Source organism: Anarrhichthys ocellatus, unplaced genomic scaffold (assembly GCF_004355925.1).
Source record: "Anarrhichthys ocellatus isolate YVR2014 unplaced genomic scaffold, GSC_Weel_1.0 scaffold6, whole genome shotgun sequence".
NCBI lineage: Eukaryota > Metazoa > Chordata > Actinopteri > Perciformes > Anarhichadidae > Anarrhichthys > Anarrhichthys ocellatus.
The window spans coordinates 12,389,238-12,415,976 of NW_022280036.1; the positions used below are offsets into that span (position 1 = coordinate 12,389,238).

General features: G+C 39.2%; 1 protein-coding gene across 3 annotated transcripts in view; it reads left to right on the forward strand.

Annotated features, from left to right (window-relative positions):
* The window catches only part of epha6 (eph receptor A6), a 50,237-nt gene that overhangs the window by 19,174 nt on the left and 4,324 nt on the right, over positions 1 to 26,739 (forward strand). For 2 of the 3 annotated variants that reach the window (XM_031846102.1, XM_031846103.1), the window contains exons 5-12: positions 39 to 200; positions 319 to 547; positions 9,772 to 9,927; positions 10,885 to 11,235; positions 19,995 to 20,119; positions 20,889 to 21,051; positions 22,093 to 22,198; positions 24,772 to 24,842. In XM_031846102.1, the coding sequence (XP_031701962.1) occupies positions 39 to 200; positions 319 to 547; positions 9,772 to 9,927; positions 10,885 to 11,235; positions 19,995 to 20,119; positions 20,889 to 21,051; positions 22,093 to 22,198; positions 24,772 to 24,842 (1,363 nt within the window). Of the gene's footprint in view, positions 1 to 38; positions 201 to 318; positions 548 to 9,771; positions 9,928 to 10,884; positions 11,236 to 19,994; positions 20,120 to 20,888; positions 21,052 to 22,092; positions 22,199 to 24,771; positions 24,867 to 26,739 lie in introns of all 3 variants that reach the window. The other variant, XM_031846104.1, reaches the window with a different exon arrangement.

The window sequence follows — 26,739 nt, forward strand, 5'->3', positions numbered from 1 at the left end:
ACAACTTTGCTAATGAGGTGTTTGTTGTTGGCTTCAAGGTGGACACCATAGCAGCAGATGAGAGTTTTACACAGACAGATCTTGGAGATCGGGTTCTCCGCCTCAATACCGAGGTCAGGGAGGTGGGACCGGTGACACGGAGGGGCTTCTACTTGGCCTTCCAGGATGTGGGAGCTTGTATTGCCCTCGTGTCTGTCAAGGTCAGTGAACAGAGGCGGTGCAACTTATGTTTGCATGAAATGCAGTTATGAACTTGTCAATTCTATTTCTTTCACAAGACTGGCAGTACTTCAATTTCCTGTTTTTCCTTCTTCTAAGGTGTTCTACAAACGCTGCCCGTCGACTTTAAGGAACCTGGCAGCATTTCCTGACACGGTGCCACATATGGACTCATCCTCTCTGGTGGAAGTAAGGGGCGCATGTGTGGAGAATGCAGAAGAGAGGGACACACCCAAATTGTACTGTGGTGCTGATGGAGACTGGCTGGTACCCCTGGGCCGCTGTGTCTGTAGTATTGGCCACGAGGAGATGGATGGCCGCTGCCGGGGTAAGGAGTGTGTTTGGGTTTCTACTCATTTTAGAGCACAACAGTGAACTAAAGCTGGAAATACAGAGAATGAATCAAATGGTGAGAGAGAAAATGGGGAGACGAGATGAGAAGGCATTGCAAAAACAGATCTCCAGGGCCTCCCCACTCATCTGCAGCAGTTTGAGTTTACAGAACTGCTATTCCCTCCTCTCATTCTAAGATCCTGCATCCTTGTCTGATCCTCTCAATCGTTCGTCATCTCTTCACAGCTCCACCCCCTGCCTCTCATCATTTTCTCTCCTCTCTTGTCCACTCTGTTTTGCTTCACTTACATGCCCTCCTTTCTCCCTCCGTGTCCCTTTATTTGCTCTGTTTTCATTTCTCCCTTTTCATTCTCACTCTTGCTGCTGTGTCTCATCACCATCCTTTTCTGCTATGAGACCCTAAACAATGTGGATAAGAAGAGATTAGTGTATGTCACTGAGTATTTTCATTTGACATTTCAAAATGGCTCTTATGAGGAACCTTCTGGACTATTTCAATTATTTGGTACAAATGGGAAAGTCTTTTTTTAAATATCAAGCTGTTTTGGCTTTCTGCTGTTTATATGTCAGTTGTTGTCTTGATACATATCATGCTGTGGTAGATAAATGCAAACATTCACCCACATAGCATTTACATAAACACTAACAATCTAACAACTTTGATAAATACCACAAAGTTTATGTGAAAGGCTTTTTTTAGGATGCCTCTTCTCTAATTAGTTGTATCAGCATTATTAAAATATGGCCTTTCGTCAGCAAAACGGATTAAGAAAATGTTAAAGAAACTGTTGAGTTGTTCCAGATAGTCTTTGGCCTGGTTTCCCAATTAGACTATGCAGACAGACTGGGGGCTAGCTGGCTAATTGCCTTCATTTGTTAGTTTCACAGCTAATTTAGCTTGCACCTATAGTCTTTTTTTAAACTCCCCCAACCCGCTCTTTAATTTACGAAGCTCAGACTTGCTGTTGTAATTAAGGCAGGTAAATGGAGCCACACTCCATGATTACAATTTAAGTGCACCTCCTGTTACTTGCTACATTTTGCCGACTTACAGAAGTCTCAGCTGGTTGGGGTGAAATGCATGTACCCCTGTGGTGATATGGTTACTCAGGTTATTACAGTGAGAACTCCAACAGTCATTAGCACAGTTGATATGTAGGGCAGGCTGTTGTATCTCCTTCATTCGCTCTGCGGGGGTAATTCTCCTGCTCTTTTCCGTGCTTCGTATTTATCCTTTGTCTCTCTTGTTCTCAATCATCTCAGAGATGTAGTTAAACAACACAGAAGCCTGTCAGGAGAGATTACTGATGAGACGGCAGCTTAGGACCAGCACTCTCATGGTGTCCCTCGTATATGTCCTGCATTTATATTCTCCCTGTTCCTCCCCTTTGACAGTAGTTGCTCTCGATTGTACTGTAGCTGCAACAGTGTCTAGGGGATCTTGACAGCCGCTACAATGAACGGGTCGGTAACTCATGTAGCAGGAACCCACTGGACACTTGGAAAACAATGTATGCTTGTCTATTTATTCACTCATATGTACTGCACGTTCTTTGAATTGACAAAGCTAAGTTGTCAGACACCTCAAGTTGACAGTAGGAGATTTTATGTTGCAATATTGAAATATATATATATATATATATATTAATTAAAACCTATTTAGAGACTGCTCATGGATTAAACAACCAGATAGGAATGTTTGTTTTCAAGTAATCCAGGAAAATAAGCAGCTGAACAAGTTATTGTATCACATTTATGTAAAAATCATGTACAGATCTAATATTGCCAATAAACCAGTTCTGCTGTTGATTTGCAACACAGTCCACAATGGTCGAATACAACAACCAGAGATATAAAGGACAGCTATCAAAGTAATAACGCTACAGCAAAAAGTCCGACAGTTGACAGATCGTTATCGTCTCACAGCATATATCATCCTGTTGCCCAACTGGAACTGATTTCAAGGAGATTTGAGGATGATTGTCCAACACAAATATTTTTCACAAATACTCTTGGTATTCGTTATCTCCAAGACGGCAAGTAGTATTGCCACTCTAGTCTTGATTCTAACCTCGTAAAGCTAGCTGGATAATTTATAATGACTAACAGTACACAGCTCCTATCATAGTCATCAGTCACACAATTTGTTTTGTCAGCAGTAAAATAATTGTAATATAATCCCAAGAATTTAATGCTACACAATAATACTGTATGTGAATATACGTACAGTACATACTAGGGATGCTCGATCCAATATGCCGGATCAGTATCTACGGTGATACTGACTTTATTGATCAGGTATCGTCCATGACGTCTGTGTTTCCGCATCCATATACTGTATATTTATTCAGTCAAGGCAGGCAATCCCTGGCCTCAAGTTTACTTACATGAAAATGATTTTAATGAGGTGAGTTATACAGATATATAATGTGTGGTTTAGAAATCAGTTTCGGCAGACACCATGAGCTGACCTGAGTAAATGCACCTAAAGTTTAGTTCAGAGGGCATGTCATCACATGCAACGGCCATACTGGTATTAATTAAGATAAATTAGTGAGTTGTACACAATTACCTATGTGATTGATGTAGCCAGTCACTACATTACAGTCTCTGTTATGGTAATGCATTACTCACTTACACATATACTTACTGCATGTACAGCATATCAGCGAAACACAACAAGTAAATGATACATAAAAACTGTTATGAGGCCAACAGTATTCAGTTTTGACGAAGCTAGACCAGCAGTTTCCTCTGCGGTCCAGTCTTTGTGTCTGCTAAACATTTCCCAAAGTTATCTCTGCACTGGACATAAACTTATTGTCTCACTATGTCTAAAAAGAAAACAAGCATATTTCCCAAAATGGTTGTTCCTTTTTCGATTCACCCTTCTCTGAAATACTGTTGTAGCATCTTGGGTAAAGGAAGCCAGAGATACTGCTCTATTGGTTACAGTCGGGTTCTATCGAGTTTGATCTGCTGTGCCATTCTCAAACTGCATCTTTGAACTCATTAACATTAGCTTAGAAGAGGTGATCGATAGTAGCAAAGCATTATGGCCTTGCAATTAATGATTTATGGCTTGAATGAATATTTTGCATAGTTCCTGCAGAGCTTGTGCTGTAATGAAGATGTGCACTTTGCAAGTAGTTCAGGAAGTTTAGGCATGAACTTGCGGTGACTTCTGCTTTCTCCTCGTTTTCATTTTGGAACACTGCTTCAAAGGGTACTGTGATCAAAGCTGTCTGAGAGGCAGCATGGGGAAAGAGCAAAAGAGGGAGAGAGAGAGCGAGAGAGTGTGAGAGAGAATAGGGAAAACCCCAGCGCTCTCAAATATAAGCAGAGCTCTGCGCGAACACGTCCATCTTTCCCTCCCAGCTGCCTAAACAAAGGCATCAGCGCTTATCAAACCCTGCTTTCCACCCCAATAGCATTCTGCCAGACTGTTTTGACATCTCAATCGAGTGTTTTATTATTCTATTCCTTTCATTCAGTCTCAGCCACAAGAGGATTACTCAGAGATAGGCTGGTTATCTCATGACCTAGATAAGACAACATCATGGTGCTAACGCTATTTGTTCCACATCCTTTCGTCACACAATTATATTCAACAGGAGGCAGTGAATTGTGGGGGAAGCTAATAGAGACGTCTTTTTGAATTTCATTTGAATCAGAATGAATATGTAGACATAACCAAAAACCTACCACTAAGCTAACTGATTATGCAATAACTAAAACATCTTCTATATTCAAATATTTTGGTTTGAGCAAAACCTTTTTAGTTGATCAGTTTGGCAGCTAACACCTCCCGTACTTTTTATGAAGTCAATACAAACACATATCAGTTTCTCTTCTTACTGTAAAGATGAATGATTTTCAGAATCACACACTACAAAGTCCATTAGTGTTTTCCCTTTTCTCTTTGTCCTTTTGACCCATCCGTGTCAGAGTTCTCCAGAAATCGCCAAAACTTAGCTTGCTCACTGATGACCTCTGCTGTCTCAAGACACAGGATTGATCAGGCAGGGAAAGTACAACCTAGTGACCTTGAATTCAGGTAAAGTGGAATAGGAAATGATGAAATCAATACATTCTCTTAGCTGTATCTGAGCCACTGCTCCCCTCCTCTGTCCAGTATGGACTGTGTTTACTCTCGCCTCTAACGCAGCTCAGCCAGACTAGAGCATCACTCATTCTCTGTGAACTTCCCATCTGCATATCAAAGCTGAGAGTCCAGGGTAAACATAGTATCTGGCTCCATCTGTTTCTGACAATGTAAAGCCAAGAGAAAACTTCCAATTCTACACACCCAAACAACTCAAAATCTCTTGGTTGGCATGTCTTTAATTCCTGCAAATGTGCAGTTGATGAACTTCCTTTGCCCCCTGTAGGATATCTATTTAAACTCAAATTTCTCACATTCTTAAGTGCTACTGTTGACCTATATGCCAAAGTTTAATCACTGCAAGGTGTTTAGAAAAGTGTATTTTTTAAGCTGCTCTGATCAAAATTTTTAAGGATCAAAATACTGTGCATTTTAAAAGCGATCACCTGTAGTGATGAACCCAGAGAGAATTTCGCTGCAGTTCCGCCTTAGCTCGACAAAGCTTCACAGCATCTTGTAGGTCATTGTTTTTGTTTTCCAGTCTGCAACTTTACTGTTTTGATTCACTCACTGCTCTTATTAGCAATGTTTTTAGCAGGCAGACAGCTGCTTTAGGCGAAAACACTCTAGAAACCCACTATACACTGCCATCACCACTCAGACAAAGTTAGCGACTACTGGTAAAAGTAGCGGAGCATTTAGCAGCTAAAGAGCCACATACTCCCCTTAGTAGTCTAGTTGGTGGAGACCAATACAGAGCTGTGTGTAGAGTTGATAATATAACGTAGATCTTGTTGCACTGCCTCCAAGTGGGCAAAATAATAATTGCAGGATAAAGTAACTATTGACGGTATGTGTATTTAAGCATGTTTATGCATGAGTGTATTTTTGGATCTGTGTGGTATGCGTGCATGTGGATTGTGACGCTGGCAAGTGTTTTGTGTGATGTAGCGGCTTCAGAATCAGAATCAGAATCAGCTTTATTGGCCATGTATGCGTACGAATACATGGAATGTGACTCAGGTTTTCACATTGGAGCCCAAGACAAATTTCCTTGCAGGACAATAAAGTATATCTTATCTCATATCTTAATGTAAAAAAAGTTATCATGTATCATCAAGACTGGTAACATCAATCTCGTCAAAAAAAGACTGAAGTTATTTAAAGCAGCTACAACTAGTCAATTAGTTGATTCATTTAAAACGAAAAACATGTCTTTATTAATTCCATTAATCATTTTAGTAATGTTTCAAGCAAAAGTGCCAAACATTCACTTTTCCCTGCTTTTCAAATGTGAGGCTTTGCTGATTTTCTTTGTCTTTATACGAAAGTAAATTTAACATCTTTGGAATTTTTGGACTGTTGAATAAATTAATAAATAAAAAACGACATCTCCTCGGGCAGTGTAAAAATTAAAATGTACATGTTTTACTATTTTCTGACATGTAATACTCCAAATGATTAATTGATTAATCAACAAAATAATTTGCAGAATAATTGATAATTAAAAAAAAGAATCATTGGTTTCGGCCCTGATGCTATTAACTGGTGAAAACGTACCTCTGTCTGCTTCATTGTTGTATGTTATCTGTCGACAGCAGTATTTGCTCTGAATAGGAATACCTATTTTGTGCCAATATTGCTCCTTGAATAACAATGTGTTCCATGACGAAAAGCCAAACAGCTGATAGGGTACAAATTGGATCTCATTATGTGCCGGTGTGTGTGCACACATGTTGGGGGGTGGTGGGGGGGTGTTTTCAAACTTTTTGATAGAAATAGTGCTATGAGTATTGTAATTGCTTTTTGGTGGTGATCTTGCCAGCAAACACCGTAGAGCATGGAGCAGCTGGAAATTCAAATGAATCTGTGTGTTTGTTGCCTTTGGCAGGAGCTCAACATAGGAGGAAAGTAATATCCAAGTGACTGAGGTGCCTCAAAAATTGGAAGCTGGGTGACACATTACTCTTCCCATTAGGAGCTAAGCAGCAATGCGATTTTGGCGAGGATATCTGTCTGTGTGTCAGTATTTCATCTCATCCATTTTACATATCTTTGTACTCAATTATGTCCACCTGTTTATGCAGATTGTTTTTTCCTTGTATCTCTTTACTTCTTGCATATTTCATTTTCACTCTACCTTGCTTGTCATCTCTCATTCGTCCTCTCAGTCAAAACCACTGAACTTTGTTTGATTTAATACTGTAATGACCTTTTTCCACCAAGTTTTAAGATATACTGTATATGTAAAATAGACAGACTACAAATTAGCTGTAAAGAAAGCAAATTCAAATGGATCAACAATTAGTCCATTAATCGATTAGTCATGCAACAGAAAATCAATTGGAAATTACTTTGATAATCCAATAATTGTTGAAATGTTACAATCAAAAATGTCAAATATTTGCTGGTGTCATCTTCTCAAATGTGTGGATTTGCTTGATTTAAGTTGAATATTTTTTTTAGTTTTGTACTGTTTGTTGGACCAAATGGGCAATTTTAAGATGTCAGCAGCTCAGGCATTCAGAACTTAACATTTCATACACCAAATGAATACAAATAATTATCAACAGATTCATCTACAACAGATCATTTTTAGTTGTAGCTCTAAATCTGGTGGTGAGGTGAAGCCAGAATTGGTGCTTAAACTTACTGGTGTACTGCGGTGAAAAGAAGCATTCATAAAGAAGCATTCATAAATCTTTCCGTCAAACAAAAAGAAAAGACGATGGCAATTTTTACATATTTTTTTAGCTTCAGGTGTCTTTATAATTCATCAACACGTGAAAGCCAATCAAAACATGGTATTTTCCATGGACAGTCGAGGGGTTACAGTTATATTGACAGCGATAACATGATATAGTTTTAGATTGCTAAGAGATGAGATTCATTCCACTCACTATGCATCATTGGTGAAATATTTTGATGGTCAAAGCTCAACAAGATCAATCTCTGATGGACCTCTGATTGGGAAGAAGGGGAGACGTATTCAAGACTTGTCTTTTCTCAACATAGTATATTCCAGGCTGGTGTGACAGGCTGCTCTTCTACAGGTGGTCTCTACACAGTGAATTGAGAGTGAATTGTATTATCTACCGAATGAACAACTGAGCTGGTGATGGCACTCTAACAAGTTTCTAGCCTCGGGTAGACTCACGTAACAACAGTCTAGCCTGAGGTAGGAAGTCTTATCCTCATTCAACCTGTACTCTCCCACAGGTCTCCTAAGCTGACAAACATGTAGATGCTAGAGATACTGCATCAGTTGGTCCGCTTTATAATCTGAGGGATTTAGTGTACCTAAAACTACTGAATTTTAATCTCCATTACTACATGAATATAAGGAGAAGGAGCAATTTCATTTAATTTCCTTTCAATTTACCAGGATAGTCAATGCACTAACAATCATTTCTTACAAGGAGTACCCAGATACTGGGTAGCGGCTGGACATCGCTCATGCGACATATAGTATGAAACTTATCTCTGTATAATAGAAAGCGCTTGTATCAACAGAAGGATTATAGTGGTGATAATGCATCATACAACAACAGACTTATGTTATATGGTCTTTGTCTCTGATGATGCGAGGAAGAAAGTAAACAAATGTGGCTCCCTACTTGTAGGTATTGTGGGGAAATTATTAGAATGCTGAAATTATAAAATCTACCCACACATATATTCTCATACAAATCACTCTGCAAAAATGATCTCCAGATTCCCAGAATATTATATAATCACACTGTTAGTGTTTTATTTGTGTCTGCTGAGATAAGTCTGGGGAGAAGGAGGCAATCTGCAATGGTTTTGTCATCTTCTGATAAGCCTTGAGGGAAAGAGCGAAGCAGAGGACAGCAGGAGGATGGATGGGAAAAGGAAAAATATTGGAAGAAAAATGGAAATAAAAAAATCAAAGAAAGGGTGAGATGTGTGGCAGAGCAAAACAGTTAAAAAAAAATTGGAGAGATAAGGAAAGGAGAGTTGGTTGAATAGATGGGAAAAAAAATAAATGGAAAGGTCAAACAGGAGAGAACTGGAGGAAGTAATGAGGTCGGAAAGTAAACCGGGGTAAGGGCGGAAAACTGCAGAATACTTAGGTCAGTAGAATGGACCAGTTAAGTGGATGGAGGTTTTAGTCTGAAAGCAGACTATAATTGCATTTTCATAATACATTATTTGTATGTTAATAGCTTTTTTTTAACATGCCAGACAAACAATACCAACTTTCCTTTGTGGGGCTCCAGAGTATTTTCCACAACTTGGTGAATACAGTATCTGGAGGCTGAGGCGAGGACGGGCCTTTCGTAGTATTGTCACCAGCTCCAGTCCATTGCCTTTCACTGGACACTTTTTTTAGGTAATGTTCCTGACATTCTTGACGACTTTTGGATCGTAACAGGGAGCCTGACATAAGCAACCTTTTCCTGTTCAGCCTATTTTTATACAACAACTAAAACACCTAACGTTAACGGAAATGCCTAGACCACAATGAAAAAAAAAGAAGATGTGGTGCTGTGGGAGAAATGGGGCCTTACAGGGGTTTGCCGTTTGTTAGACTGGACAATGAACAGCACCTTAAGCATGGGGCAGATAAGATAACAGTGATCCATTGTACCTAGATCCACTGATCTAAATGTTTCAGTCCCGATTACGATACCCGGGCTTTGGCTATTGGCCGATACTGTGTACCGATCCAATACCAGCGTTTAATTAATAATTCCACTGTGTGGAAGTGACTGGGATCATTCTTTTATGTGTACAGCAACAGGCATCAGGCTTGACTTAAACAATGCTTTCCTAACTTTGTGAAACACAATGTCACAAGTAAACATATAGATCGAAATTAACTGAATTGTTATTTATCAAAATAATGGTATCCGATACCAGATCGGCCCATTGTCACTGATACCCAATCAAGCTATTTGAATGGACCGATATCAGTATCGGTGCATCTCCAATAGTATGTCAGACCACAGGTGAGGAGAGAAGCAGCTGAACATGTAATTAAATGTGTGTGTGTTGATGTAAATGCAATTGCAAGATGAACATTGAACTTGTGTGACTGGCGTCTTCCTGCAACCTCTCTTTTTCTCCAGCTTGTAAGCCTGGCTTCTTCAAAGCATATGCTGGGAACACTGAATGCTCCAAGTGTCCTCCACATAGCTCCAGCCATGACCAGGCCGCCACCATCTGTCACTGCGACAAAGGCTTCTACAGAGCTATCAAAGACTCCTCCACCATGGCTTGTACAAGTCAGTAAAGCAGTTACTAAAACTCTCTTTTTTCAGCTGGGTCATTCTTAGTTCCTGTTTGCATGTCTGTAATTTATTTTGGTCATCCCATCCCTCCCCAATCTATTTGCACTTTTTTATGTTAGCAAGATGATTGAGCTAAATTTAGATCTATGCCTCCATAACTATAAGCCTCCGTATTTAAATTTTGAAAAAATCAATTATGATGTACCTCATTTATAGACATAAAGTAGCATCCATGTAATTGACAAGTAGCATGCTGGAATTAAACACTTAGGGCACTCTGAAAGCTTACCACCCATACTAACTAACACATATTTAAAGACACACTCACTCACTCACACGAACTTCAGTTCTGGTCACTTTGCCAAACCAGACATTGCAGAGTTTTGAAAATTGGAAAAACATCAGATCTGTGTACTATCCAAGAAATTGATACACAGGCTGTTAGAATAAAATACTGCAAAATAGATTGAAAACCAACCATCTACCCACACACACTTATACGCACATCGCACACACATCACATGACAGATTCACATTCTTGCTGCTTAAGGTCCTTTAATTGACAGATTTTGGTGATCATGTGCCCAATTAAGCTTCATTCACTTTAGGTCAGATGAGTGGTGTATTTGCTGTTATACTTAATACTGACTCTTGCATACAAACCTGCATTTTTGCACAGTAGTATTCCACAAGTACGGTGTTATTGCTGCTTATTTCATAATTTTTTGTTAAACCGTAGACACACTTAGTGGATCTCCCAAGAGGTCTAAAGAATCTAAAATGGCACCATTGATTATAAATCATGTGTTTTGGTTGACTCTATTCAATCAGGCAATAACCAAACCCCTCTACATGTGTTTGCACACGTATTGTACATATATTTGCACAATACGTGATAAAGTGCGTTATCAATGCGTAATCTCTCTCTGATTGCCTTTTCTTTCCCTCCAGGGCCTCCTTCGGCTCCCAGGAACCTGGTCTCATTGATCAATGACACGGCTCTCTTCTTGCAGTGGATACCTCCCAGCGACACAGGAGGCAGGAAGGACATCACATACAACATCCTGTGCCAGCGCTGTGATGGAAGAGACGGTGACAGTGGTGTGACACAGTGTGAGCCATGTGAGCCAGACCTGCGGTTCATCCCACGGCCGCTTAGTCTGACTGGTACCTCTGTGGCAATATTAGATTTTGCGACGCACGCTAACTACACCTTCCATGTAGAGGCGGCAAACGGCGTTTCTGGGCTGGGGGTGTCTGCACGCTCGCTGGCGAATGTTACCGTCAATACACACCAAGCTGGTGAGTTGCAGAGCTTTTGTTCACTTCAGTGCTACTTTGCAGTTCTGTTTGATGCACTGTCTTCAAATCCAGCGGTGGCAATGATGACAAGCAAATGTACCTCACACAGAATTAAATTATGTTGATATTCTTGACTTGGATAAGATTTACAATTTATTACTAATTTCATGAGTAAACAGATTAAACAGAGAGCTAATTAATGGATTAATCCATCAACAGACGATTAATTGCAAACATTTTAGACAGTCATTTACTAAGCAATAATGCCAAGCATTTCTGTTTCTCATCACTGTGATTGAAATACCTTGGGTTCTGGACCGGTGGTAGCGCAAAAAACAAATCAGAGACCTCACAATGGGCTCCACGGTCTTATTTTAACATTATTTTCTGATTCAAGTATAACTTTAAAACATATTTAAAAGACTAATAATGAAAACAGTTGTTAGTTGTGGCCATGAATTCTTTAACAATTGAAATCGATTTAAAAACAGTTTGCAGGGCTGAAATAGTACATGGTAGGCTACAAAATATTGCGACACATTCATCATGTTAATCCTGCTGGCACGGGCAAAATGGCCGTCTGGAAAGGTGGGAATTTTCCCAGTGGACCATTCAGCCGGTGGGATGGCAGGGAGCCAAGCAAAACCGATAAAAAATAGTTTACAAACGAGCAGGTTACTTCTTCACAGGTTTATCTTGCTGCAATACAAAAATACCTTGTACACCTAACTACCTAACTCACATGAGCATTAACAAGGTGTTGCCCAAAAATACTAAATTGATTTATAATAGGATGTGAAAAAATAGTCCACATTTTACCTTTTTGGGCATTTGTCGGATTAAATGTGGACTGGATGTGTGGGGCTAGTTTAGGTTGAATGCTTAGTCTCTTACTTGTGATTACTGGTAATATGACTGTCCTCTGTGTTTGATCAATTAAACTGTATCTCAAGGCTTTGAGTTGAATTCAGCAACTTTGGTGCACAGTAGCTATAGAACGCTGTTGACTTAATTGTTCCTAAAAAAAGAAATGTTTTGTTTACAAGACATCTGCAGTTTATGTATTCCATTTGTTGACCTTCTGGTGGACAGATTGTTGAGAGTTAACATTCAACTAGCCATATTTTGCTCTAAAATATTAATATAGGTTAAATATGCATGCTTATGCTTGACATACTGTGTATGCAGATGCTGTAGTTACATAATATCAGATTTTTAGCTCATAAATACTGTGTTTGCATGGGAGCAGATTGAGATATTTATGCTGTAGTAGCAGGAACGTTTATTTATTCTGCAGCTAGATTTGCCTTTCCCCCTCCTGAAAACCCTGTGTCTTTTTCCACAGTCTTTGTCTTTCCGTCCAGCTTAATGTGTCAAAAAGTGAAGCACAACTCTGACCCTTGAATAGCTGACGGAGCCATTATGACCTGAACCTATAGTCCTAATTAGCAATATCCGGCTGACCTGAGATCAACTACTGATAGATGTCCTCAAGGAAGCACTTTCTTTGGCTTGAATTGGGAAAAATAAGAGACCTGAATGTTCTAGTGACGACTGGATCCTGAACCTGATATTTTAAGGGCAAGAATATTGATGGCATGATTGATGGAGAAGGTTGAAATGAAAGAAGGAAAGGGAGTGGATTAATAAATTGTACTGGGATGTATGTGCACATTTTCTAGCAAGCCAGGAATTTCTGATGACAACAAGACAGACTAAAAAATTGTCTTTGTGTGTGATAATAGGCTGCCATGATTTTAGCAGTAAGATTGTTGCAGTTTGTCATTTGTATTCTGCAGACTAAAAGGAAGTGCAACAAAACATACATATCATACAACAGTTTATCTTATTTTCCACTATTTGTGTTTTTGAGACAACAAGCTGAAAGTTTAGTCTACAATTACAGCCAATCTGTAGGCTTACAGATGGCTGTTTGTCCAATTACTGTATGTGTACAATAGATGGCAGGAACAAAGTCTCATCTGGTCTGAATTCTCAGTCTCAGTTTTGTGGTACCTTGATCAGAATGGTGCTGTTTGCTATTTAAACAAGACTTGGAGTTCTGTCGATGCATTCTGGTGTTTAGCAAGTTTAATTTTAATAACCATGTTCACTATTTTAGTTTAGCACCTTAGCATGCAAACTTTTGCTAATTAGCGCAATGCATAAAATATAGCTACGGTTGAATGTTTTGCAGTTTTTAGTTTGCAGTTATTTAGAAGTAAATAGAATTATTGGCCAAAATAAAATTTTGACCTGATGGTGGCGCTAGAGGAAAAGTCAGGGGATCACCAAAGTGGGTAAGATTCATCCTGAGGGGTGACATGAATGGACATACCAAATGTAATGGCAGTCAATTGAGTAGTTATATTTCAGTCTGGACCAAAGTGGTGGACCAGCACCAGACTTTGTTAAATTAAAAAATACAACCATTTTCTTTCTATCAAGTTATCAACCCTTTTGTGTTTATTGCCTCTTCTTTGCAGGATTTAGTATATTTGGGTTTCTGCTTCTCTCAGTTTCTCAGGTAATATGGAGTGTATGGTTGCTAAGGTCTTCATGATTATATCGCCGTCATTCAAGAGAAGTTAATTCAACAATTCAGTCAATTTACTTCAACAGTCATTTATTGTGGCTGTATAGTATACAGTGAAAACGAATCAATATTCAAAGTTTGATTTTTAGAAATGTTTTGCTGATAGGCTGTCATCATACCATGGATGCCAGGTGTGTTTGTGACACTTCACACGCATCTCTCTGGCAAAAGCAGCTCGACTGATGAGAGGAAGTTGTAATGCAAAATAATCTCTGTCGAGGATGAGAAGAAGCCTGTGGGGATGTTTTCATTAGGACATTTAGAATGGATTAACTTGTCAAACTGCCTCTCCTAGGTAGACACACTGAATGCACACACAGCCAGGCAAGCATGCAAACAAGCAGGCAAACAAATCCATACACATATGACATTCGCACACACATTTGCTTCACCCATGTGTACCACCTACAGCTTTGCACATGGTCCGTTAGTCATTCCCAGCTCTTCCCTGTGCTCACTCTCGTTTTTCTGTCTCCCACACACAGGGATCATTTTTTGTAGTTCATTGGACTGAAATGTTTACATAAGTCCACCGGTAATTCATAGCATCACACGTGCTTATCTCCCACACATGTAATTGAACAGGTAGCATGCATGTGGTATTTAAAATGTATATATATTTTAGCTGTACATAGAGGAAAATCTTTCAAGAAGCCTCTTGATAAGGCCATGTAATAACAGACCAATATTAGATGGTTGTTAAATGCAAAGCATTCGTCAAGCACTCAAAAACGTACTATAAGTTCAGATGAGGTAGATGCTCGTTGAGCTGGGACAGAGGCTTGTTGTAAATCTGTCTAAACTTTTGTTTGGATGGACTTTGGATGGACAGGCTCATTGCCAATTAACGCAGTTGCTGAAAGATGATTCACGTAATTGATTGTGATATTATGTCAATGATGGAATGATAACCAATCAAAAGCAGAAATAGCAATTAACAGATTTTTTTTGTGTGTGTGAAGGAGGGGGCACCATTTATTTTCTGTTGGCATGCTATCTGTTTGTAAATTGCATATTAATGTCTCATTATTCTTTTAATTATGCTAAACCTTCTCTTCCCTAATGCCTGTGTGCTTGTCTAACCTTGATAAGTTATAATGCCCAGTTTAGCCATACGTATGATCGCTCTATCTTTGAACAGAGTGGACTGTTTATTGCCTTTGTCGACGATATGATACACTGGAGTTATCATTCAGTTTTGTAGCAGTGAGAGCTGAGCAATATTTATTTAGTCACAGATTCTCAGAAGACACATTTAATCATCTGGCATGCCTCTTTGTGAGCACTCTCCTCCACACTTTATTTCACTCTGTAAAGCAGGAGGCTTGTTGAAGCTGATGAAGGTCAGCAGCTGTTGTCCTAAAGCCTCTCAAGGCAGCAACGCACAGCAGTGTGAGCAGGATGATCGCTGTGTTTACGAACAGCGAACTGCACTCCACTCAAAAACACTGTAGTTATTGCTCAGCGAAGCGTTTCTCACTGACGATTCCTCCCACAAAGTTCACTGCAGCATTCTGTGACGAGGCAGAGAGAAATCAGTGCAAACATGTCTGAGGTGTTTGCTGCACAGAGGAACAAAGCGCTCCTGTGACAGGAGCAGAGAGACGACCACAAAGATAGACTCACTCCGTGTTAAAAGTAATGCTCATGTAAGATAAAAGATTGGGTCCTAGACTAGTAGAGGCTGAAAATTCCGCTGTTGAGCCTTTGAAAGTTTGGAAAAAAAAGATTACACTTGTGGAGTTTTCATGTGTTTTGGTTGTGGCACACGTTTTATATTTGTGAAGCCTGGAAGAATCTAAATTAATTGAATTACATCGAATCAAATCATTCGCAAAATGATTTAATGATGCATTGATTCTGAGATAATCAAAATCGAATAGCTGCCGGTTTAAATGGTGAAATCTCAACGGAGTTGTGCTCATTGTCTTCCAGTTAATTCGAGGCTCTATTGCTCTGCTACTGTTACTACAGATCAGTAGTATTAGTAATAAGTTTTTTATTGTCAGCGGACTCATTATTGGTAATATTTGACAATAGCAAAGGTTTGAACGATCAGTGAGTTGTCACTTCACGTTTATGAGTGTGCATGAGTGTGCATTTCTGTGGTACATAGTTTGATTACAGCTTCACATGAACAGTGACTTCATCACCATGACATCATTTTAGGATTGTCAAACAGTAGAGCACCTTAGAGCATGCTGTTGGCACTTTTTTTTAACATCTATGCCTCTCCATGGCATAAATGTTTGTTTTTGCGCTGTCTGGCACTGTTGGCACTGTCAATCAATTAGGGCTGTTTTCCTAATGGATTACCCTCATCTTTCTTCTTATACAACAATCTAGAAACCACAAGCCGTCAATGCCAGTACAAGGCGAAGACCGACAGTTGCAACTTTTCAGGAGGATTCCCAAAGTGTGTTCTGAGCATATTTTTACTCTATTTAACAGTGCATAACATTGTTGGGCTGGTTTATCATGTTTGTCTTTCAGCAATGTTTTGAGATTAAGAACCAGGATTTCTAGATAGTTCTTGCACGTGAACGTTTGCTTTTTATAACCCTTACAAGCGTATAAGTGTTTCACACTATTAGAACACGATGTCTAAATGTACATATATAGTATACTGTAAATGTTAATGTGACTGGTGTGCTGTATGCATGTCTTTCTATGGGCTGGTGACAAGTTAAAACATTTGGGTAAAAGGGTCCTGAGGAGAGGTTTATACTCAAGTCTATCTCACATGTGAATGTTTAATCTAGTTTTCATCAACATTTTTTCCTTTACAAAACAATAACAAGAGTCAAGCAAAGGTCACACATGCTGAATCCATGTGTGAACATTTCCCAATGTTTTGCGGTGTCCTGATCCAGGAGATTTTCTCTGTTTTACTTTGTTCTCTTCCCCTTTCCCCCAGTGGATTCCCTTTCCGTTTTCATCTCCTTTGCTGTGGGAATAAGGCTGACGTCTATTTATATACTCAGATGCTGGTGGGATGCAACCTCGTGGGATTTCTTTACAGCTCTCCCTGTTAACTCTTTCTGTCTTCTACCCCTCCCCCCTTTCTTCATCTATAGATGAGGGTTAACCTATTTTCAGATGTTGCCAATAAACCATCTATAGAGTTCATTCGTTCTCAATCCGCTTTTGACGTGTGAATCGTGATCAAACTGTATTGATTGCAACTGTTTTCTTTGAGCCGCTCATACATAGCATTAGGTTTCTAACCAACAGATTGATTTATCCTGCACCTAAAATAGCTTCTTGCGTAAGAGTTCAGAGGGTTTTTAGAGAGTTTCTCACAAAATATCCATGCACAGAAAACCCCACTGCTCAAGCACACACACACACACACACACACACACACACACACACACATACATGCATGGTGATAGATACATAACATTATACCATATGCTGAAAAAGAAATCCCCTCTAGTAATGTGATTTTCATGGACATTTTTATCCCATAAGTGGGTTATGCATATTTATCTGGTTTCACTGGTGCCAACTGAAAAACATCATTTCCGATTAAAACATGAAATTCATGGACATCATTCTTGCTTTAATATGTTTTGACTGATTAATTAATATCACAAGCCCATATAGTTACACTTTCATTTATTGATTTAAATGCATGATGCATTTAATGCAGTTAATGCATGATTTTGAGGATTCTATGCAAGGAATCCTTTCATGGTTTTAAATGCTTGTAAAACTAGCAATAAGCCATAACAAACATACTTGTGATCTATGTGGAACTTTTGTTTTTTTATTACAAACTGAAGAGTGACAAAACGTGACTTTGGACAGATTCAGACATCTCTGCTGGTCGTACATAGAGCGATATGTATTGTGTAGCTGTTCCTCTTCAGATAACTTCGCCTCAGGTTTTGTGCGTGCCTTTGCTTGCATATACTTCCATTTTTACAGTGGATAACAACAGATATTTCTGTCAGTACTGTGTGCTAAAGCTGAAATTTTAGTTAAAACGGTCGACGGACAATTAATCCTTCTATTTTGAAAATCTCATTAGTAATTGTTTAAGTAAAATAAGCTAAATATTACAGAGAAAGAGTTGTTGCTCCATATCTTTGCTGTATGAGATAGTCAGTTGAATATGTTTCTACTTTGTGCTGTTAAATAGAGAACACAAGTAATTTGTTTTACCAGTATGTGACATTTTCTAAACCATACATTAATCGATTAACAGAGAAAATAATCAGCAGATGAATCAGTGAAAATAATTATTTGATGCAGTACTGTGCAAATGTAATTAGTTTTGTTAAGGATTACAGTGTTCACATTGTATTGGCCATGTGTTCACACATCAATCAGACATAAACAATAAAATATCCACTGCTAAATCTGAAATACTTCCAGCTACCTGTCATATTTAGTTTAGTTTAGTTTATTTATTTTGCACAATTCAAACAATAAAATAAAAATAAACAAACATAACAGAGATAAATTAATATCACAGCGCAGGAAGAGGCAAAAAGCCAACTGGCTTATTTGAAGCATCCACCTATACAATATTACAATTTTACAAAATTACAGAGAACATCAAAGTAATAGATATGACTACATAAAATGTTAAAAAATAAATATAAATATAAGTAAAATAAAATATTTCACATTTGACAACTTGCTGAGAGATTTGTTTGAAGGAACTCGTGTTTATTATAATGCACTTTGTAATAATGACTCTAAACTGATCAGTATTGAGCTAAAACATTCAGGTACGGTATGGATGACAATCACAACTCACTGGAGTTTGTCCTTGCCTGTGCACTTTTGCACCGAGTGTGCTGTCAATACACAGTGTTTATTTTTGTTGGTGTGTCTGCTGTTTGCTATTAATAACTGCAGCGGGCGGCCACACTCAGAGGCTTGAGATATTCCCACAACATCTCCAGGCGTCTCTGTACAGCTCAGGCATCACCTGCCACCAGGATAGAGAGGACACGTGTTATCTGGAATGACAGACGTGTCATGGCAGACGTGTGATGTGACTCTACAAACTGTTTAATAGACAGCACAGTCCAGTGATTGGGATCATATCCATGTGTGGTACATGTGTGATGCAGAAGTGTAATATTTTGATTAATGTGACACAGTTGTCATTGAGCTGCTGGACTGTGAAGCATCGTGTCTGGACAGAGCTGCTGCGAAGAAATCTTGGCCTCCTGACAAGATGTGAAAGTCGCACTCAAGTCTTCTGAGACACTCACCTTTCTGAAGTGCCCCATCCAGCCTTTGGCCTTCTGTGTTTAGTCGGTCATCTGCTTCTCTGAGCATTGAGACAGTTTAAGACATCAGTTTGGGTTTGAATTTGTATTCCGACAATGATCTCTAAAACAGCACGCTCCACAACAGAGCGACTGGATCTTTTAGTTTGCCAGATCATATTCTGTTCAAGCGAAGGCTTTATGAATAATTGATGGTAAATATTTGAATCTCTGCTGGGTTATTTTGTGTCTCCTCAGCTGCCTTTAGCAAAATACGACCCCAAATTCGGCAATAATGACAAACATGATAAACAGTGGTTTGGTTAACAAAAATGATTCTCTCAGGCCGCACATCACAATGAAGCTGGACAGTAATATAGTTGCTCCTTGGCCCTCCTTTCTTTTTGGGTACTCCTGTAATACACAAACAATTATCTTGCAAACTGCAATGAGGTTTTTTCATTTCTCAAAAGTGTTTATTCTTGAGATTTTCTTCTGCAAACTGGAGAAGTAACATGTAGCAGCATGTGTTTTTCTCAGGCAGTGTTTCAGATTTCCTTTCCAGTGTGGAGTTTTGAAACTTTTTCTGTTCAGTATTGATATAGTTCTTTCGTGATTGCTGAAGATACTTTTAAAATGCGTTTTACAGTCAAGTCTCTGAGCTCGGTGGATTCACTTTAGAGTTCACTACAGTGGCTCGAGCAATAGCTGAGATCACTCATTTCTTCATTCCCTTGGGCTTCTTGGACAGGTGACTGAGTGGCTCAGTCCTGCTGCAAACTTGCCATTTGTCTTGCTTGTGTTTTTTTCCCAATCCTTATACCAATTACTCTTTGGCACATGATCCTTATACATACGTTAGTCACTAAGTCTAATAAGTTCATTATTTTGTAATCACAGCTGAAATCCTTGCACTCTGACTGCATCCTCAGGTCCTGCTTTGGTGGGTGTAGTCAGGAAAGACTGGTCGTCTCAAAACAGCATTGCCCTCTCCTGGTCAGAAGTGGAACAGCTGCCCTCAGACATAGTGGACTACGAAGTTAAATACTTTGAGAAGGTAAAATCTTTGATTGTACTAAATAATTGTTTCTTTTGAAGGCCATCCATCACACTGTTTTTAATGGACTCAGAAGCTCATTTAGTGAGAGCACCAGGATGCCTCAGTGTTCTACTGAATGACTCAGAAGGTCTTTCGTTCCAGCAGCAGTTCGATTTTTGTTTTGATTTAATGAACACCTTTAGATGTGGTTTTTAGATTTAGCATCTTTCTGATGTCAATCATGTTTCATATGGCATTTTCCGGTGTTAGTTATTCTTTGTAATGTGTTTTTGTCTGTTTTGCACTGTGGACTGTGTCTATTGTTGTCTGTATGAGTCTATTGTTGTTTGCATTCGTTTTTGGTGGCAAATGAGTTTCCCCACTGGGGATTAATAAAGTCTTCCAATCTGATCTAAAATAGTTTGATTATTTTGTTTTAGGCCATGTTTATGTAACATATGTGTTAATTGCTGTGTTAACAGTGGTTTGGACTCAAATGAACCCTAATTGTGATTACATATACACATCACGCAACACACAAACAATCACTGCTCACAGAACAATTAGCATTTTGAGCGTGCAGAAAGTGTAAGTGCAGAGCATCTTTAATGCAATGCTATCTCTGCTTTTTTTACCATCTGCTCTGATAGTTAATAGGATGAAAATGTGTTTGGTTCAAATGTTGATGTGATAATGGGTTTATGCAAACACATGTTTATCTGTCCTGCCAAAACTTGCTTTTATTTATCATCTCTGGCAATCTGTTTCTGTTTTTTGTTTTTTTTAGGAGCAAGAGCAGCTGAGCTACTCATCAACGCGGACCAAAACCCCCAGCGTGGTTGTGACGGGCCTCAGACCCTCAACTGTCTATGTCTTTCATGTTCGTGTCCGCACTGCTGCTGGCTACACAGCGTACAGCCCCAACTTTGAGTTTTCCACTGCAGCTGAGGGTACGCCTGTGGGGGAGAGAGCATGTAGGAATTGCACCTTTGTTTGTGTTTGCACTGGCTGTGTTCTAGGAAGGAAAGGCACTGATATTCAGTCATCCGGTCAGTTAGATTTGTGTTGAAATTCCAATGGATAGAGGTCTTGTTTTAATACAATGCACTGGAGAAGAAAGGAGGTTTAAAGCCAGAGATGTGAAGTCATCGGTGTTGATCAACAACCTTATAAATCCTTGGGATACGTTTTATGGTCATTCTCTGCTATGGATCAGTGAAACTCATCAGTGCTTCTTCAGGCATGAGCCATTTATTTAAATGTTTATAAGCTCTGTAAGTTCCTGATGCACACATTACGCTCTGCTGATTCTAATCCTGAAATATGCAGGAATTCACATCCTCCTACAAAATACACACTTTAGGTGATGAATATGTAGATGTCCAACTTCACATTCTCATACTTCCATATGCCAGTGCATTTATATACTCGGATTGTGCTTCTACAAATATGCCGTATTCTCTCTCACCTTATTCAACCCATGCAATGCTTGCTCTCACATAGCATTATGTCACAGAGTGCAGTGATTTTTGTGTTTCTTGACTGTTTTCCTACTTACCTTAATTTTATATTAACTGTTGGAGAAGTCCAACAATATCAAAAAGTTAAACTCAGTTAAATGTAAAATAAATGGCACTTTAGATTACTAAATGAATGTGTTTATTTCAACAAGTATCACTGAGATGTTAGTCTATTTGGGGAAACATCAGGAAATATTTCCGGCCTCTGTCTCACGCTGCCGCTCAGTTTTTGTTATATATAAATAAATAGACACACCGCCATGGAAATAAAAGAGGACAGGAGGGAATATTCCCATTTAAATCAAGCAACACAGAAAATAAATATATATTTTTACCATTGTTTTCATTAAATTGCAACATCTTCATATCACCAAGTAATGTGTCAGTTCTGTGGTTTTAACACTGGGAGAGAGCTGGTTATAGTAACAGGTACTGACTGGCCTGGCTTTGATTTGTTCTCACTTTCCTCAGATCCTGATATTGCTGATCAAGGTCAGGTTCTGGTGGTTGTCACAGCGTCTGTAGGAGGCTTCTCCCTGCTGGTCATCCTCACCCTCTTCCTCCTCATCACTGGACGGTAAGACACCCCCTGTTTCTCTCTGGTGCTGGCTTACTGTTAACACCACACACAGACATACACACAATCGCAGACACCTCTCTTCTTCCCTTTTCATGATCTCCAGTGTGACGCTACAACCTGAAGCCTATTAATGGACTCTCTTTTTGCCACCAAGCAGACACTCTTATTTTCCAAATGGCTGAACCAATTTTCTGCCTAATTACTCAGCATGTAATGCAAGTACCAGCAGTTTGCTCCATTCCATTAACTTCCACAGGTTCACTCAGACCGTTGTCTTCACTTCGCCTCTGGTTCACAGGGTTTTACCATTAGAGGCACTTATTAATAAACAATGAAAAATGGCCCCGAATCTGTAGGTAATTTGTCTGGATTTTTATCTAATTATGAAGCAAGCTGAAGCGATAATCTTAGATCACACAATTGGAAAACTTAAAATGCTGAAAATGTCTGCACAATGTGTCTCACTTTCCAGAAAGAAATAGATTCAGGTACTTCCCAGAAGATAAATGATAGACAATTGGCCAAATGCAAGAACATTTTTGTATTCTTATCCTAAACCTAAAGCTTGCTCGTGCAAGTGTTCCAAGTCATATTCATAAAACTCTCAACTGCACAAACTTGTCGTAAACTGCTTGTTTCAAGTTGATGGAAGCCTTCCATTGATGACCAGGTGCCTGTTTGTGGGATTTGTGGGCATAATCAATGCCACTAAGTTGCCATACAGGTTCCGCTCAATTTGAGGAAAGAGGTTCATTAACAGAAATGTTTCCCAATCTTATTTAAAGTCTGCCTCAGATTAAGGCATTTCAATTATTCTCAAGCAATACAAGTGTTTTTCCTCTGTTGGGAAAGGAAGACTATCTGTACATTACTTGTACAACATAAAACAAAAAATTGAAGTAGAGGGAAATTGTTGAATGAGACAAATAATCGGATATCACTACAGTATGTGCCTCTTAAGAACGAATCGATTCCTACGAGTGGGTCTTGCATGATATCTAATAAGGTAAATTTATTTATATAGCACATTTCAGCAACAAGGCAATTCAAAGTGCTTACATAAAACATCAAAAGCGTCAAGACAAAGTGCAAAAGAAATACACCACAAAAGGACATTCAAATAAAATGAAAGAAGTCATTGAAGAGTCAATAGAATAGAAAATTAAAACAAGCTATGAGAATAAGAATGAAAGTTACAGTTCAGAGTAAGAGGAAATGAATAATTCATTATATAATAAAAGGCAGTGGCAAACAGGAGTCTTCAGCCTTGTTTTAAAAGAAGTGAGTGTTGCAGCTGGACTGTAATTTTCTGTGAGTTTGTGTCAGATATATGGAGCATAGAAACTGAATGCTGCTTCACCATGTTTAGTGTTGACTCTGGGGACAGAAAGCAGACCCGTCCCAAACAACCTGAGCGGTCTGGATGCTAGCATTTTGAAATCAATTCTTTGACAGACAGAAAGCCAATGTTAAGACCTCAGAACTGGAGTGATGTGATCCACTTTCTTGATCTTAGTGAGGACTCGAGTAGCAGCGTTCTGAATCAGCTGCAACCGTCTAATCGATTTTTTAGGGAGACCTAATGAAGATAAATGCATGGACAAGTTCTTTCCAAATCCTGCTGAGACATAAGTCATTTCATCCTTGACTTTGTAATTATCTTAATGTGGCTGTTGAAATTCAGTTCTGAGTTCACGACTACATGAAGATCTCTGGCTTGGTTTGTGGTTTTTAACATTCTCGTGTTGTCTTTGTTTCATGGAAGACAATTCTGGCACATCCAAACATTGATCTGTCCAATGCACTAACTCATACTTATATTGGACCATAGTCCCCTGGTGATATAGTTATGTAATTTAGAGTGTGTCGATAATCTGAGCCAGAGGAAGCATATAGATTTTAAACAGAAGAGGCCCCAAAATGGAGTCTTGGGGACCTCTGCATGTCACATTTGTCCGCTCAGATGTGTAATTACACACAAAGTAGTCCCTGTCCTTTAAGTATAATTTAAACCAGTTTAGTACTGTGTCATAAATTCCCAAAATTGAAAGTTTGATTTTCTATTTTGTATAACAAAAAATTCAATTAAAAAAGGCCTGTTTTTTTCATATTCTGAGACCGGATGTGGTCAGAAGGAAAGAGCGCCGATGAGGATGGTACCATCCAGCATCGGACTTTTGTAAGATAACAGAATCTCCGTGCTTATGTGCACATCAAACCTGTCGTTTGGATTAATTATTCTGCACATCAACAGGCATGTTGGAGAAGAGGGCACACAGCTCCATGAAAAAATATGAATGACCTCAAACTTCGCTCTGCTTATAACACCCTCAGGACGGTTTGTTTTTAAATACCCATTTCTGAAAGAAAAATTAAGTGACCAAATGATACACTAACCAATGTTACTTGTGCCTTCTGCTGTAATGTCAAATAATGAACTGTGTTGTATAGAAAACACGGAGAGGGTTTGCTAGCAAAAAGAGAAAGGAGGGTGAGGAACAAAAATGGGATGTACAGGGATGTTTTATGAGGTGATTCTTACTCTGTGGCCGACTGGTTCACCTGTACAGGTGTCAGGGGTACATTAAAGCCAGGATGAAGTCAGAGGAGAAGAGGAGGACTCGCTACCACGGTGGACATGGTACTGTATATAATGTTTCTTATTGTGTGTGTGTTTCAAAATTGCTTGTCTGGGTTTTCACATCGGTGAGCATGTATTCTTCAATAGAGTGTATATGCTTCAACTCCCAGGGCTTTTGTTTAGACACAAGTTAGACAAAGAGCGATCACAGTTTGCCTCGGAGTTGCAATTTCTTGTATTGCAGTCTTCATCATGATCCACCTCTCACAGTATCTCATACACCCATTATTGGATTGTGACAAAACTGGGTAACCGCTGCTCCGTTTTAGGAATTACAGGATTGACCCCAGTGTGCAATTCGTCAATTGCAGATAAAAACAGGGTTATTGATTGGCACCACGGGGGAGGCATATCGTTCTTGGGGAACGAAATGGTGTCCTGTGATTTACTAAGAGAGTTGAGTGAGAGCTCTTGTAGGATTCGATCTGAGGCCTGCTGGGACACAAATGTGGCTCCTTAGAAAAATCCAATCGGTCTATCATCTGTGCTCCTGATTTGGTGATTTGTAATCGATCCAAGAAAAACATGAAGGATTCTGAATGAAAATATTGTAACATGCAGACAAATCTCCCCCCCCCCACACACACACACACACACACACACAATTTTACTCAAGGCCTGTCTATGTGTGCACTACTTTTTGTGTGTCTCTTCGGGCTTTCTCCTTTTCCTCCAGTGTGCAGAAAGTTGGACAGACTTTTGCTGCAGAATTATCTATACGTTTTTGCTGTTTTAATTTTGCATATCATCAGTCGTCTAGTTTTACTTGCAGAACATGATAAAGAATGATAACAGCCTTGCAAATTCATAAATATTGTGATAATAATTTGAATAGTTATAATCCTTGCCTCTCACAGACTTGTTTTGTTGTTCTGTTCTTTGCTGTTGTGTGCTGCGGAGGCATCACCTAGGCAGGGGAAGCCAGCAGCCTCAACAAACTGTAAGAAAAGGCTTGTTCTACCACGGAGCTGAGCTTAGACACCCTGGAGACAGAGGAGAGTGTAGACGCCAAACTGGAATCTTTCTCAGACGAAGCCTTCAACAATCTACAATATGAGCTGACAGAGCTATAAAGTACATTTAGTCCCCAGCTCATCTGCTCGAGGTGTACCAGGGGCTGCTTCAAGTTATCATTTGTGCCAGTCATCGTGCACAGTGCTCACTGCAGCAATATCCCCAGCCTCAGCTAGTGAGGAGGATACTGAAGCCTGGCTGCCTGCAATGTCTTTATATGTTGCTCTGGGGCATTTTTTCTGCTTTTTTTTTTTTTTGGATGTTTTTCTCCATCCCTTGACGAAATAGCAGAAAAACTTTACAGTATCATAGAAGGGAATACACCATTAATGACGGTCTCATACAGCTGAAGCTAGAGTCAACATCTCTCCCACAGCCTCAACAAAAATGACATTATATGCTCCAATATATCAGAATATACTGCAGTCCAAAGAAAAGGTATTTATGCAGGCTAAATGTTCAAATGAAAGATGTATTCTATATTTTAAATAAATTAAGAAAATGACGACATAGTGGTTCACAAAATGCACAAAAAATGAATGGGTAAGATAATGGGTAAGGGTGCTGCATGTTTCAGAAAAGTATTTTAATATCTGGTGAGGGAACCTGTGGTGGAAAACTATTGAGAGTTTGGGGTTTTACTATATACGATCAGGTTGCACAGGTGCTCATGTTATTATGTTGATCTTTTGTATATACTAAGGGATGCACAAATCAACAAGTCTGATCTGCATGTGTACCATGTTTCCATTACTATTAAACTGTAAGAAGAGCTAATAGTGCCAACAAGCATCTATAAACGTGAGTGTTCACCATGGAAATGTCTGCAGATTATCTGTGTGTGTGTGTGTGTGTGTGTGTGTGTGTGTGTGTGTGTGTGTGT